Source organism: Panthera tigris, chromosome D2 (genome assembly GCF_018350195.1).
Source record: "Panthera tigris isolate Pti1 chromosome D2, P.tigris_Pti1_mat1.1, whole genome shotgun sequence".
Lineage (NCBI taxonomy): Eukaryota > Metazoa > Chordata > Mammalia > Carnivora > Felidae > Panthera > Panthera tigris.
In genome coordinates this window covers 51,465,388-51,480,192 of record NC_056670.1, presented here as the reverse complement: position 1 = coordinate 51,480,192, position 14,805 = coordinate 51,465,388, and the positions used below count along the sequence as shown (strand labels likewise).

The window sequence follows — 14,805 nt, the reverse complement described above, 5'->3', positions numbered from 1 at the left end:
CAGACATCGCTTTCTTTTCGTCTTCGCGCAGGGTTTCAAAAAGATTTAAAACGATTTTTCAGACAGTAATTGATTTTCTCAGAGGGCCTCTCTCAGGCTGATGTGGGAAGGGGAATTCGTAGATGCGTTTGCAGCAGCGGTCTCTGCTTCTGTGCCCAGGTCCGAGGGACGCTGCTCTCCTGGCCCTGCCACCACTGAAGCGCCCAGGCGTCCCGGAAGATCCGACCTGAGCGCAGACCCCGCGGACCATGAGTCCTCGGAGGCAGCGAGCGTCGGTCCCGCTGCTGCTGCTGCTGCCGCTGCTGCTGCTGGGCGGCTGCCTCCTCGTGGCCGCCCGGAGAGACAAGGGGGCGGCAGGCAGCGCGGCCCAGCCGGCCCCGGGTCCCGCGGGCGGCTCCTCTGGCCGCTTCGTCAGCCCCGAGCGGCACGCGTGCAGCTGGCAGCTCCTGCTGCCCGCCCCGGGGCCCGCGGCGGGCAGCGAGCTGGCGCTGCGCTGCCAGGACCCGGACGGGGCGCGCCACCAATGCGCCTACCGCGGGGATCCGGAGCGCTGCGCCGCCTACGCCGCTCGCGGCGCGCACTACTGGAAGCAGGTGCTGGGCGGGCTGCGCAAGAAGCGACGGCCGTGCCAGGACCCCGCTCCGCTCAAGGCTCGCGTGTGCGCGGGCAAGAAAGGCCACGGCGCTGAGCTGCGCCTGGTGCCCCACGCGTCCTCACCCGCGCGCCCCACTGCGGCGGGCTTCCCCCCGGATCCCAAGCCCCGCGCCAGGAGCCGGGGGCGCCTCCGGGAGCCCGCGCCCCGCCCCTCCGGAGGGGCCCGACTTCCCGCCGGCGCGTCTCCCAGAGGGAAGCCCTCTGAGACCAACGGCGGCAAGAGGAAGGCGGCCTCGGACCCAGACCAGGAGCGACCCCTGGGGACCGGGCCCGATCCCGACGGGCTGGACGAGAACGCGAAGCTCACGGAGACCTACTGTGCTGAGAAGTGGCACTCCCTCTGCAACTTCTTTGTCAATTTCTGGAATGGCTGAGGCTGCCCGCCTGGGGAGGAACCTGGGTGGGGGGAGGTACGCAGCCGGGGAGGAGAAGTTAAGGGCATCTTAGGCCAGGAGATAAGGGATGGAGAGTGGGGAGGAGTCCAGGTTCTAGAATGGGGCGAGGGGGTGGGAGGGCGCGGGCCTTGGGATGAGAATGTAAGGGGTATGGAGAATCTCTGAGACAGCAGAGACGTTAAACATTTTTGAAGAGTCTCAACCCTGATTAAGAGCAGAAAAAATAGTGGAAACAGAAGTAGGCATACCTTAAATGTGCAAAAACTGTAGACTGGGGAGAGAGACAGGAGTACAGAGGGAGGCTGGAAAAAACTAAGGGGGGAAAAGTGAGGAGAGTGATGTAAATCTCATGTGGGAAGCAGGATACAACATGTACTGTTTAACACATTTGTATTAAAATGTAATCAGGATCTATTGATACCCTGAGCCAGGTTGAATTGTTTAGTGACTTCTCACCCAATCAGCTGACGAGATTCCCAACTTTTTTTTTTCTCCCCCTTTTGGAATTAGTATGAACTTGGGTACTGCTTCGTGTCATAGATGACCTCTATTGGGATAGAAGCCATTCAGAGGTCGAAATTGCCTCCAATGAAAAGATTTTCAGGATGGTTGCCCTTGAATTCTTTTAGATGTGTTACTTTTAAACAGAGGGATGCCTTATGTTCTGAAATTTTCCCATTAATCTTCTAAATTCAGAGGTGGATTGTAGTGCTCCAGTAGGTTTTAAAAAAGAATTCTCTTTACATTTGACCATATATTTTTTAAAAACCTGAAATTAAGTATATATCTCAGAGTCATTTAGACCATCATGGAAGTTGTATCTGTTTCATGTAATTAATTGTTAACATATTTCATTTTAAGATGCGATGATAACTTTGCACATGTTAGGTGCTCAATAAAGACTGTATGGATAACTTGAAAGCGCTGGCCGGGCAATGGAAATTCTGACTGCATTTGATATAGTTCTGAGTGTAGCTTGAAGTAAGTTCCCAAACATCTCTTGAATGGTAAGGAAAAGACAAGAAGTCGCATAAAGCAGGAGTGTCAAACTGGCAAACCTTGGGTTGTATCATTGTTCTTTTGGCCTGCATATGGTTCTCTCAGTTTTCCTCTCTTCTTCCTCCCTCTCAATTTGGAGGTGTTGCCAGCATTTAAAAATTAAATAATTTCATATAAAAATTAAGATTTCTGAATTCTCTTGAAAAATCAGATCTATACATGTTTTGATCTACCTTCCAACAAGGCTGACACTGAATATTGGTTGCCCATTGTAGTTCAGGCATGTTGTGTAGAGTTTTCTGCTGTGCCTCGAAATCTTATCTATAAACTTTATTCATTCATATTACAGGCCTGAGCCCATGAGACTTTTAAGCCACTGCTAGATATAAGGTTACCTTTTTCTGACCTTCTGTTCTTCTCACACCCACTCCTTTAAAACAGTGGTAAATGCAACAATCTTACAGATACCGAACATCTCCTGAACTCTTCTTTGACCAGCCTCTAAGAAATGTCAACTATGTCTCACCTTTTTGTACCTTCTTGTAGTCACACAATTGGCAAAACATTCAGACTGCACATGGTTTCAGGCCAGGTTTATGAGGCCATATTCTGAGTAACATTGACCATTAGATAAAATTCATCTTGGCTGTGGAAAGGAAGTTCAGAGTAGTTAGAGACCACTCCCTTAAGACTGGGGCCAGGGGGCGCCTGGGTGGCTCAGTCGGTTAAGCATCCGACTTCAGCTCAGGTCACGATCTCACAGTCCGTGAGTTCGAGCCCCGCGTCAGGCTCTGGGCTGACAGCTCAGAGCCTGGAGCCTGCTTCCGATTCTGTGTCTCCCTCTCTCTCTGCCCTTCCTCCGTTCATGCTCTGTCTCTCTCTGTCTCAAAAATAAATAAGCATTAAAAAAAATTAAAAAAATAAAAATCAATTTAACTAAACAATATATACTTGTTGATACTGTGCCAGATGTCCTGGACTTTGTTTGGTGCTGAGGAAGCGGGGTGGGTACACCCTGACAGAGGACTAGACGTCGACAAGCTGGAATTTAGGATTATACACGAAACCCTTCGAGAACAACAATAAAAGAAATTAGGCTTCTACATGTAAGAGATTAGGAAGATGAGCTTTAAGTGTAGGTCTGGTTATCTGGGAAGCCCACTTAGAAGGTGTTAGCTTGAGGTAAACTTGGGTGTACTGTAACTCAAAAAACAGGTGTGGGAAATGAATGAAAATCTAAATGAAATGATGAAGAGAAATGATGTAAATTTAAAATTCCTGGGCCACGTCCCAGTTCTGCCTCTAGGTCTAATTCTGGGCAAGTCATAAAAATTTTTGTGCCTCAGTATGGCATAAGGAAAAAATATATACTATGCCGCTGAAGGCTCCAGAAAACAAGAGTTCTAAGATAACATCGGTGGGGGTGTAAATTGGTGTAACCTCAATGGAAGAGAAGTTGGCAGTTTATTTTCTCAAAATTTGAAATACCCATACCCTTTAACCTGGATAGTTTTTTGTTTTTTTTTTTAAAGAGAGAGAGGGAGGGACACACAGCATCCAAAGCAGGCTCTGTGCTGACAGCATAGAGCCCCATATGAGGCTCAAACTCACTAACCATGAGATCATGACCTGAGTCAAAGTCGGACACTTAACCAACTAAGCCACCCAGGAGTGGCTAAAGACAAATTAATACAAGGTGCGAGAAGTGAGATGATTCATTTTCAAAAATTCCAAATAAAAGCTGTGCTGTCTAGTTAACAATAGGTTTACAATCTATTGGAAATATGTACAACTCCCCATCCCCACCCCCTTACACACACACACACACACACACACACACACACACACACACACAATGGAGTCCCAAACCCTTAGACATTTCACTTCTTGGTTCTTCTTCCCCTCACCATTTCACAGGTTTATTTTTTCATGGGCTTGGCAATGAGTATGCACCAAAAAACTGAAGTATCTGAGTCACCTCAAGGAATGTACATTTGTTCCAATGAAAATACTTTTTACTTTACATGGGCATTGGCGGCTTCCAGGTAAGACTAACCTCAGTAGTCCTCAGCCAATGAGGAATTGGGGGAGGGACTTGCACACTAGGAGATAAATTGTCTGCCGTGACTGCCCTGAGTGTGCCTGTCCATCAGTCACCCACTTTTTTTTTTAATGTTTATTTATTTTTGAGAGACAGAGAGACAAAGCATGAGCGCCGAGGGACAGAGAGAGAGGGAGACACAGAATCTGAAGCAGGCTACAGACTGTGAGCTGTCAGCACAGAGCCTGACAAGGGACTTAAACTCATGAACCACAAGATCATGACCTGAGCTGAAGTCAGATGCTTAACCGACAGAGCCACCCAGGTGGCCCCAGACACCTACTCTTGCAGCAAGAACATTGATTAAAGCCTTGCTTCTCCGGCTCCGTGTCTCCTCATCCCTCCTTTGATTGGGTCAGTGGGCTTATTTCTCACACAAAGACACATAGAAACACATACAAAGTTATTAATAGCAACATTGTTTATATTGGCCAAAAAACAGAAATAACTTCAATCAATGGGAAAGTAAGTTGCAACTCATTTATCTTTTTTAAAATTTTTATTTATTTGAGAGAGAGAGAGAGACAGAGAGAGACAGAGAGAGACAGAGAGAGAGAGATAGCAGGGGAGGGACAGAGAGAGGGAGACAGGATCCGTCTCACGAACCACAAGATCATGACCTGAGCCAAAGTCTGACCTTAACAGACTGAGCCACCCAGGTGCCCCAAGCAACCCATTTATATGGGATTGAGCCATATTGTGTGAACCAAACTAAGGCCATCTTGGACAAATCCACTTTGATGACTGTGCTGTGACCAGAAACCTTCTTGAGCATCCCTGCCCCTCCCACATTCTTTCCTTTTGTTTAACCACACTCTTAAGTACATCCCAGGAGCATAACATCCTTGATCTGCCCTGGAGCTATAACTGTGACACACAACTACCCTTAAACATTTCCCCTTGGGTGGTCCCCCAACAAGTACTCTCAGCTTCTAGGGCTATAGGAGTAGGTTTTTTCTTTCTGTTTTTGTTTTTGTTTTTGTTTTTTTAAACGTTTATTCATTTTTGAGAGACAGAATGGGAGCAGGGGAGGGGCAGAGAGAGAGGGAGACACAGGATCCGAAGCAGGATCCAGGCTCTGAACTGTCAGCACAGAGCCCAATGCAAGGCTTGAACCCAGGAACGGTGAGCTCATGACCTGAGCCGAAGTGGGATGCTCAATGACTGAGCCACCCAGTCACCTTAGATGAGGGTAGGTTTTAAGAGAGGCGGGGTCCAGGAGATCTACTGGTTTTGCGGAGCCCAAGACATGCTTCTGTCTGTAAGTCCCCTTAATGAGCCATTTCTTGTCAAGCTAGCTTTTTTCTTCCCTTTTATGGCTCCTTCAGCCTTTGGAAGTCATTTTGCATATTCTTCCCTTTCACAGAATACATGTGGACCTGTTACTTGACCATTCTGACCTACAGAAAAATGTCAATTTTATGTGGTTCAACTTAATACAATACTACGTGGCCACTTAAAAAATGAAAGATCTAACTGGGTGGCTCAGTGGGTTAAGCTTCTGACTCTTGATTTCAGCTCAGGTCATGATCTCATGGTTCAGGGGATCGAGCCTGCATCAGGTTCTGCATCAGGGTCCTCACAGGTGTGGAGCCTGCTTGGTATTCTCCCTCTCTCCCTCCTCTGCCCCTCCCTCGATCTCTCTCTGTCTCAAAATAAAATTTATAGAAATATCTCGGGGCATTCACTTTCGAATGTCCCCTGTCTGTAAAGACAGCTTTCCTACTATTCTTCATTTCCAATCTTACCCTGGGGTAAAGTGGCAAGGCAAGGGGAGGGGAGAGGATGTCAGAATACCACTTAATGATTATTAGTGAAAAAACTTCTTGGAAGAATGCAAGAAGACCATGTGACAAATACTTACTCCCAAGCTTGAAGTTCAGCCCTCATGGATATTTTCTTCTAAGCAAGGCAGGATAGTTTTATTCTGAACATTTGGGTCCTCCATTTGGAACATATAGCTACATATTACATTAAAACAATAAGTTGTTGGTCCTTACAACCTAAACACCTATGACTCCAAATGCTAAAGAAAACAAAATCTATCTAAAAGAAATCAAAGTTGGGGCTCCTGGCTAAGGTGGAAAAGCATGTGACTCTTGATCCTGGGATTGTGAGTTTGAGCCACACGTTGGGTGTAGAGATTACTTTAAAAAAAAAAACCTTAAAAAATTAAAAAAAAAAGAAATCCAAGTTAAATCCAAATTTTTCAAATAAAAGTATTTTATTTTATTAACTCTATGAGTTATATACCGTGGCAGATGTATATGTGAGTATATAACTAATATAATTACTTATATTATCCTGCCTCCTAGTATTCACACCCCTGTGTAATCCCTTCTCCTTGAGTGTAGGCAGGACCAGGTAGCTTGCTTCTAATCTCAAAGGAATGCAACGAAGGAGATGAAATGTCACTTCATTAAAAAAAAATTTTTTTTAACGTTCTTTTGGGGGGGGGGGCACGCAGAGAGAGAGGCAGACACAGAATCTGAAGCAGCACAGAGCTCCACATGGGGCTTGAACACACGAACTTCGAGATCATGAGCTGAGCCGAAGTCGGCCACTTAACCGACTGAACCCCCCAGGCACCCCTTCATTTGTTTTTTAATGTTTATTTATTTTAGGGAGGGGGGAGGGGCAGGGAGAGAGTGTCAGAAGATCCGAAGCAGGCTCTGTGCTGACAGCAGCGAGCCCCAAGATCACGACCACAAGATCATGACCTGAACCGAAGTCAGATACTTAACCAACTGAGCCACCTTTGCACCCTGAAATGTCACTTCTGTAACTACATCACATAATACTGTATCTTCTCTCTTGCTAGCTGACTCTTTTGCTGAATTTGATGGAGTAAAGCCACCATGTGGAAAAGCCCACATGGCAAGGAACTGAAAACAGACTCTAGCTGACAGCTAGCAAGGAGCTGAGGCCCTCAGCCTGACATCCACAAGAAATTAAATCCTGCTAACAACTCCGAGTTTAGAAGCAGATCCTTCCTCAGCTGAGCCTCAGATGAGACTCCAGCCCTGTTTGAGACTCTACAGGGTCATGAAAGAATGTGAAGCAGAAGACCTAGCTAAGCTGTGTCTGACCCACAGAATATGAGATAATAAATGTGTGTCCTTTAAGCCACTCAGTCTGGGCAATTTGGTACACAGCAATAGATAACTAATATAAGTACATATAAATAACTTTAAAATTATTTTATTGTGTATACATGCAAGTATATCTACAAGATAAACTTAAAACAATTTTTTTTTAACATTTATTCATTTTTGAGAGTGAGAGAGACAGAGTGTGAGCAGGGGAGGGATAGAGAGAGAGGGAGACACAGAATCCAAGGCAGGCTCCAGGTTTTGAGCTGTCAACATAGATCCCAAAGCGGGACTTGAACTCACAAACTGTGAGACCATGACCTGAGCTGAAGTCAGATGCTTTACCCACTGAGCCCCCCAGGCCCCCCAGATAAAGTCTTATACATGGAGTTTGTGGCTTAAAGGGTATATGCACTTAGGACTTTAAAAGGTATTGATATACATCTTCATTAAAATTTCCTAAAACAAGTAAAATGTGAAAACTTCTATTCAGCTTCTTTCTCGTCTCCTTCCTCTTCACAGAAGTAACCACTGACTGTTAGAATTTGGTGGGAACCATTAGGGTTTCGTTTTTCCCTCTGGATGTGATAGATACTTAGACCACTGAGAAGTGGCCTGAGGTTCTCAAATTTGGATATATGTAAAGTTTCAGACTTTGTTCAATACAAAGTGCATATATGTATTTAATATATATGTTGTTTCTTTCGTACATAAATGGAATCATGCTATATATATTAAGCTACAATTTACTTTTCACATAATATATTTTCAAGATCCTTCTAAATTAGCATGTGAATATAAATATACCTGAGGCTTTTTCATCGATACATAGTACACAGCATGAACATAAAATAAGTAAAGTTTTGTTTAACTACTTCTCTCATTTTTCTTTTTTTTTTAATTTTTTAACGTTTATTTATTTTTGAGACAGAGAGAGACACAGCATGAACGGGGAAGGGTCAGAGAGAGGGAGACACAGAATCCGAAACAGGCTCCAGGCTCTGAGCTGTCAGCACAGAGCCCGACGCGGGGCTCGAACCCATGGACCGTGAGATCATGACCTGAGCCGAAGTCGGCCACTTAACCGACTGAGCCACCCAGGCGCCCCAACTTCTCCCATTTTTCACTGAAGTATAGTTGACACACAATGTCACATTAATTTCAGGTATACAACATAGTGAGTCAACAACTCTGTAACGTTATGCTATGCTCACCACAAGTATAACTACCATCTGTCGCCATACAATGTTATTACAATACCACTGGCTATATTCCCTATGCTGTGCTTTTTATTCCTGTGACTTACTCATTCCATAACTGGAAACCTGTGTCTCCCATGCTCTTTTGCCCATTTTGCCCTTCCCACAACCCCTTCCCTCTGGCAACCACCAGTTTGTTCTCTGTATTTATGGTCTGGCTCTACTTTGTTGATTTTGCTTTTTTGATTCTACATATAAATGAAATCTTATGGTATTTGTCTTTGACTTACTCACCTAGCATCATACCCTCTAGGTCCATCCATGTTGTCACAAACGTCAAGATCTCATTCTTTTTTGGTGGCTTAGTCGATCGAGTGTCCCACTCTTGATTTCAGCTCAGGTCATGATCCCAGAGTCGTGGGATGGAACCCCATGTTGGGCTCTGCACTGAGCATGGAGCCTGCTTAAGATTCTCTCTCTCTTGGGTAGCTGGGTGGCTCAGTCATTAAGCATCTGACTTTGGCTCAGATCATGATCTCAAAGTTTGTGAGCTCAAGCCCCACTTCGGGTGAGCATGGGCCCTGCTTTGAGTAAAACACAAGCCCTGGGTAAGCCCCACTTCTCTCTCTGTCTCTGTCTCTGTCTCTGTCTCTCTCTCTCTGCTTCTTGTGGGATTCTTTCTCTCTGCCCTTCACTCACTTGTGTCCTCTTATAATCAGCATGTCTTTATCCACTCATCTATCGATAACTTAGGTTACTTTCATATCTTGGCTCTTGTAAATAATGCTGCAACAAACATTGAGGTGCATTTATCTTTTTAAATTAGTGTTTTTGTCTTCTTTGGGTAAATATCTGGTGGTGGAATTACTGGATTGTATAGTATTTCTATTTTTAATTTTTTGAGGAAACTCCACACCGTTTTCCACAGTAACCACTTCCCACTTGATGAACAAAAGCTAAATCTGTTGGGGCACCTGGCTGGCTCAGTCAGTGGAGTGTGCTACTCTTAATCTCGAGGTTGTAGGGTCGAGTTCTACCTTGGGTGTAGAGATTACTTAAAAGAAAAATAAAATCTTTTTTTTTTTTCTTATTGAGAAGGGGGGGTGCAAGTGAGCAAAGAGCAGAAAGAGAGAGAATCCCACGAGGGACAAAGGGAGAGAGAGAGAGGGGAAAGAGAGAGAGAGACAGACAGACAGACAAAGAAGTGGGGCTCACCTGAAGTAGGGCTCCAGGTCACCCATGCGGGACTCGAACTCATCTGACCATGAGATCATGACCTAAGCCAAAGTCAGATGCTTAACTAACTGAGCCACCCACGTGCCCAAAGAAAAATAAAATCTTAAAAAATTATTATTTAAACAAACACTAAATCTCTTTAGTTGCATAGGAAATGATTACAAAGTTGATATCACCTGAGTATTTCCATAAAGTTTTATTCTCTGCTTAGATCTTTAAATAACTGTGCTAGTTTGCTAAGGCTGCTGTAACAGAATACCACAAACCGGGTGGCTTAAACAATAGAAATTTATTGTCTCATAATTCTGGAGTCTAGAAGTCCAGATTAAGGTATCAGCAAGGTTGGTTCCTTCTGAAGGCTATGAGACATGATCTGTTCCATCTCTCTGTCCAGACTTCTGGTAGTTTGTTGGCATAATATTTGACACTCCTTGGCTTTTAAAGTCCTGTCTTCTTCATATGGCATTTCCCTTGTGTGTGTCTGACTCCAAACATCCCATTCTGATAAAGATACCAGACCTTACAAAAGGGCACCAGATAAGAGGCCCACCCTCCTCTAGGAGGACCTCATTTGAATGGCATCTGCTATAACTCTATTTCCAAATAAGGTCACATTCTGAGGCACTGGGGATTAGGACTTTAACTGAATTTTACGGGGGATACAATTCAACCCATTGTAGTAATAAACCTCTCTGACCCCCTCAACTGCCACACACACACACACACACACACACACAAAAACAGTCCTTTGTTGTTATACACAAACATATTCCCTTTTCCTATGGATATTGTTTTTGTTTATTTTCTCTCTCTCTCAATTTTATTTAACTAGAAAGAGATATCTAAGAGACTAGTCCAATTTGACTATAAATCCCCTTGGCACTCATGGGAAATGGCTAGTCACAATATGCTTGGCATGCTGTCAGTCTACCCTGCATTTTCAATCCAGGGTACTATCAATCCTGTACTAATATGTACAGGAATATTAGTAGGCTCATAAATGCCAACTTTCTACCATATCTCATTGCCTGGGCAGATTGTCACTGAAAAACGTGTCTTAATTTTCTGCATTCTGATGACTCAAAGACAATTCTAGGGGTAAACCTCAACAGGACAAAGTTCAAGGCCAAAACAAGATTCCTTAAAAAGGTCCAACTAGAAGCAGCGGGCAGTCAGGCCCACCTGAGAGAAAATACACAATGGAGAATCCATTTCCTGCCCTTTCCAGTTTCTGGAGGCTGCCCACATTCCTCGGGTCATGGACGCCTTCCATCTTCAAAGACAGCAATCACCTCACTCTGACCTCTGCTTTCATTACCGCAACTCCTCTCTCCCTCTCTAGCCTCTGTCTTTTACATAAAAGGAGCCTTGTGACTATGTTGGACCCACCCAAATAATCCCGGATAGTCTCTTCATCTCAAGGTCAGTTGATTAGCAACCTCAACTCCATCTGCAGCCTTAGTTCCCTAAAGCTATCCAACATAATTTATGCGCAAATTCTGGGGATTAAGACATGGGCATCTTTGGGGGACCATTATTCTGCCTACCACAAGGGGCTATGCTAATATCCAACAAAGTAAATTCCAACACAATGAAAAATGACACAGAGTGACATTACAGGGGCGCCTGGCTGGCGCAGTTGGTAGCACGTGCTACTCTTGATCTCGGGGTTGTAAGTTTGAGCCCCATGTTGGGGAGCACCTCTGAGTCCTATGCAGGGAGAGCGGTAGGAAAGAGGATTGGAAAGGAAAAGGCTTAGGTCTTGCAGCTCTGAGGAGCCCTCAGCCAGGCCGGTGGGGAGCCCCAACACTGAGGTTGGAGGAGTCCCACAGAGGACAGGAATGGCCTGGTTCTAGCACTCTGGCAGGCACAGTCATTGGCTGGGAGTGGCCTGGGAAGAACATGTTCTGGGTGTGGACGCTGTGATGGATTCTGAAGGTGTTGCAGCTGGACACGTCCCCTAACTACATTGCTCACAACAGGCTCTCGCTAGGGCAGATCCAAGCAGTGCACTGCCACTGTTATAAAATAATATTTCAGTTTGGTCGAGGCATAATTTAGGTCTCTTTTTCCTCCACCACCACAAAAAGATATTACCGCTTAAAGCTACCAACACTTCAGGTGACAGAGACCAATACTCCTGGGTTCAAACTTTGCGGTTGCTACTAAGCAGCTATGTGACCTTGGAACAATTTATTCATCTCTCTGAGCCTCAGTCTTCTCCTATGTAAAATAGGAAGGAAAAGGATAGTAATTTCCCACAGGGCTCTTGGTGGGATTCAATGAGATGCTTATGGTAAAGCACAGTTCCTGGCACATCTCAAACAAGCATTAAGTATATCCTCCGTGCTCACACATTCCTTCAGTGTGGCCATGCAAGCATCCAAAGGGAACCTACCATCTTAAAGGGCACTTACACAAAATGGTGATCAGCAATGCTGCATCTTAGCTAAGAACAGTGTGAAAAAAAAAATATGCAAGAAATGTGTGGTTGTGGAAGAGAGAATGATCTGACAATGTGTACGATACACAGTGATGGCGCCCGTAATGTGGAAGCAGGGGGTACATGACACCTCCTTGGATGGGGGTGACTTGAACAGAGACAAGGATGTTTGTGGTCTCAGAAGGCTTGGGGACCACAACTGACCTCCCAGCTTCCCGGCTTTGTCACAACTTCAAAGGGCAGCGCTCCTTACTTTTCGACTAGTGCTTACAGCCGCAGGGCTTTGATGAACTTACCCCAAGTTTGTCCCTCCTGTGACCTCTAGCTCACCACATTCAAACTCTTCCCTGTTTCAGTGTTTAAAAGCAGGCCAAAGCCCTCCTCTCCCTTTTAAAGTAAGAAGGCCATTTCGGCAATATTCTTGGGTGGTCATCATATACAGACAACAGCAGTTAGAAAAGACGATGGAAAGTGCCGTTAGTAACAGCAACACAAGGTAAAGTGTCTAAGAATACACTCAAGAATTTTGCAAGAGCTATGTGAGGAACACAGAAATACTTCTGAGGTCAGAAAAGGAAGGCCTGAATAAATGAAAACATATATACGCTTAATGCCATAATGAAACAAAGGTCCTAACATTTAAAACAATGTCCATCTGTAAATAATCTACTCATTTAAGACAATATTTACATTTACATCACACAAAATATTTAATCATGTAGCAATGGCCAGAATAAAAAACTACCAACAGGATTTTAGAGTGTGAGGCAACTGCTTCTCGAGCACTCAGGGAAAACCAAAATGAATTTGGGGGCTGGAGGGATACAGGACTGTATGTTTCAGAAGGACAAAAAAAAAAAAAAAAAAAAAAGAGAGAGAGAGAGAAAGGATGCTTTCATTAAACAGACAACTTGAAATGGCTAAATACAGAATCTCCAAAGGAGTCTTAGCAGCACAGTGCAAAACAATGTCAATGACGTGAGGGGACTGTTTCTAGGTAACCATAGGGACTTTCCATGAAAGGCCAGAAGCTTCCGACTAGCACTTCAGTTGACAGTTGCCTCCTTTGAGCTGGGTGGTCATGTGATCGTGGTGGGGCTGACGACCCTAAACCTTTGATCCATATGTTCTTTTGTTCCCACGCACAATGGTTACAATGAGAACGATTCTTCTCCAAATCGAGACAGGGATAGGGCCCTTGTGCATTGATTTGAAGACGCGGGGAGAGGGGTGAAGGGAAGATGGCTAGTGTGGGATCCCCCAGGAGGGTGAGATGTCACAGCTGATGTTTAACCATGAACAAGTATTCCTTCACAGTGCCCTAGGGTGAAATATTTACCGGCATTCAGAGGAGTTATTTACCTTTCCCTCTTCTTATCCCTTCCAATGACTGCCCAAGGCTCTCTGGAATGCTCTCAATTAAAAAAAAAAAAAAAAAGGCAAGGCAAAACAACACACAACAGCACACATACACAAGCACACACAGGATTGGAGTATTTTGAAAACGTACCAGCAGCAAGCGCCTAGCGGAAAGACATTTAGGACAGCCCTATCTTGAATTCCTTAGTTCACACCAACAGCCTCAACCTGTGGCTATGCAACTAGTTCTTAAAAATGTGTTAATGTTTACTTTTGAGAGAGAGAGACAGTGTGCAAGCAGGGGAGTGGCAGAGAGAGAGGGAGGCACAGCATCTGAAGCTGTCTTCAGGCTCTGAGCTGTCAGCACAAACTCAGGAACCCAGGAACGGCGAGATCGTGACCCAAGCTGAAGCTGGCCGCTTAACCACCTGAGCCACCCTGGCATCCATGCACCAGTCAGTTCCTTAGATGCGTTTAGATGTTCTGCAAATCCATGTTAAACTTTGCAAAATAAACCCTCCAGAAAATCTGGAGGGTGAAACCACTTTGAGTAACTGTGAATGGCTGGAGCCTACAAGTGTTATCCAAACTCTGAGTGAGTCGCCCAGAAGGAAGGAGGGCCTCAATGCAAGCATGTGTGCCTGAAAGCAAGTAGGTGCCTTAAAAAGGCTGGGGGCAGATTGAAGGCTGAGCGCTGAAGTTATTCGCCAGCAGGATAATCGGCCTTGTGGAACCAGCTTGTGGGATGTAAGAGGGGAGGGGCAGGAAGTGGCTAGTGGGGGCATTTGGCTGCAGCCTTAAGTTACCAGCAGCCTCAAATTTGACAACTGCTTAGCGGTTAATTTGTTTAAAATAGCAGAAGAGGTCGTGTCTTGTAATAGCCACCCAGTTCCATTTGCCATTAAAAAAGTAACAACTACTGTTTAATGTCTAAAGTATCTTCTTTGGATTTTGAAAAGCATTTGGAAGACAATTTAGGCATGACTGGTATGTTATTTTGGTAGTGCAGTTTTACAAAATTCAATACTGACATGAAAGTCCCTTTGTTTATCATTTTACTGTTTATCTCAAAGTTTGCCATGAGATCCGAATTGAAATTCATAGACTTCCCAGCACTTGCTAAATATTGAAAGGGAGCGCTCAGATCTAAGCGTGGGAGGGTACTTAATGAGCTCTGTGAGTTTGTGGATGGGCCCCGGTGGCCTGTTCCCCAGGCCTGAACCCTGCCTGTGGTTGGGGAACAATCGCTGCCTATTAACCTCCCAGGTGTAAGAGCTGGTGGGGATCAAAGGCACCCTATGCTGTGTGTTATTACTCAGATGACTGG

General features: G+C 44.8%; 1 protein-coding gene across 1 annotated transcript; it reads left to right on the top strand.

Moving 5' to 3' along the window:
* The first annotated feature begins 248 nt into the window (after nucleotides 1-248).
* On the top strand, nucleotides 249-1,028 carry FGFBP3 (fibroblast growth factor binding protein 3). The gene has a single exon (XM_042959938.1). The coding sequence runs from the start codon at nucleotides 249-251 to the stop codon at nucleotides 1,026-1,028; it is 780 nt and encodes a 259-aa protein (XP_042815872.1).
* Nucleotides 1,029-14,805: the final 13,777 nt, after the last annotated feature.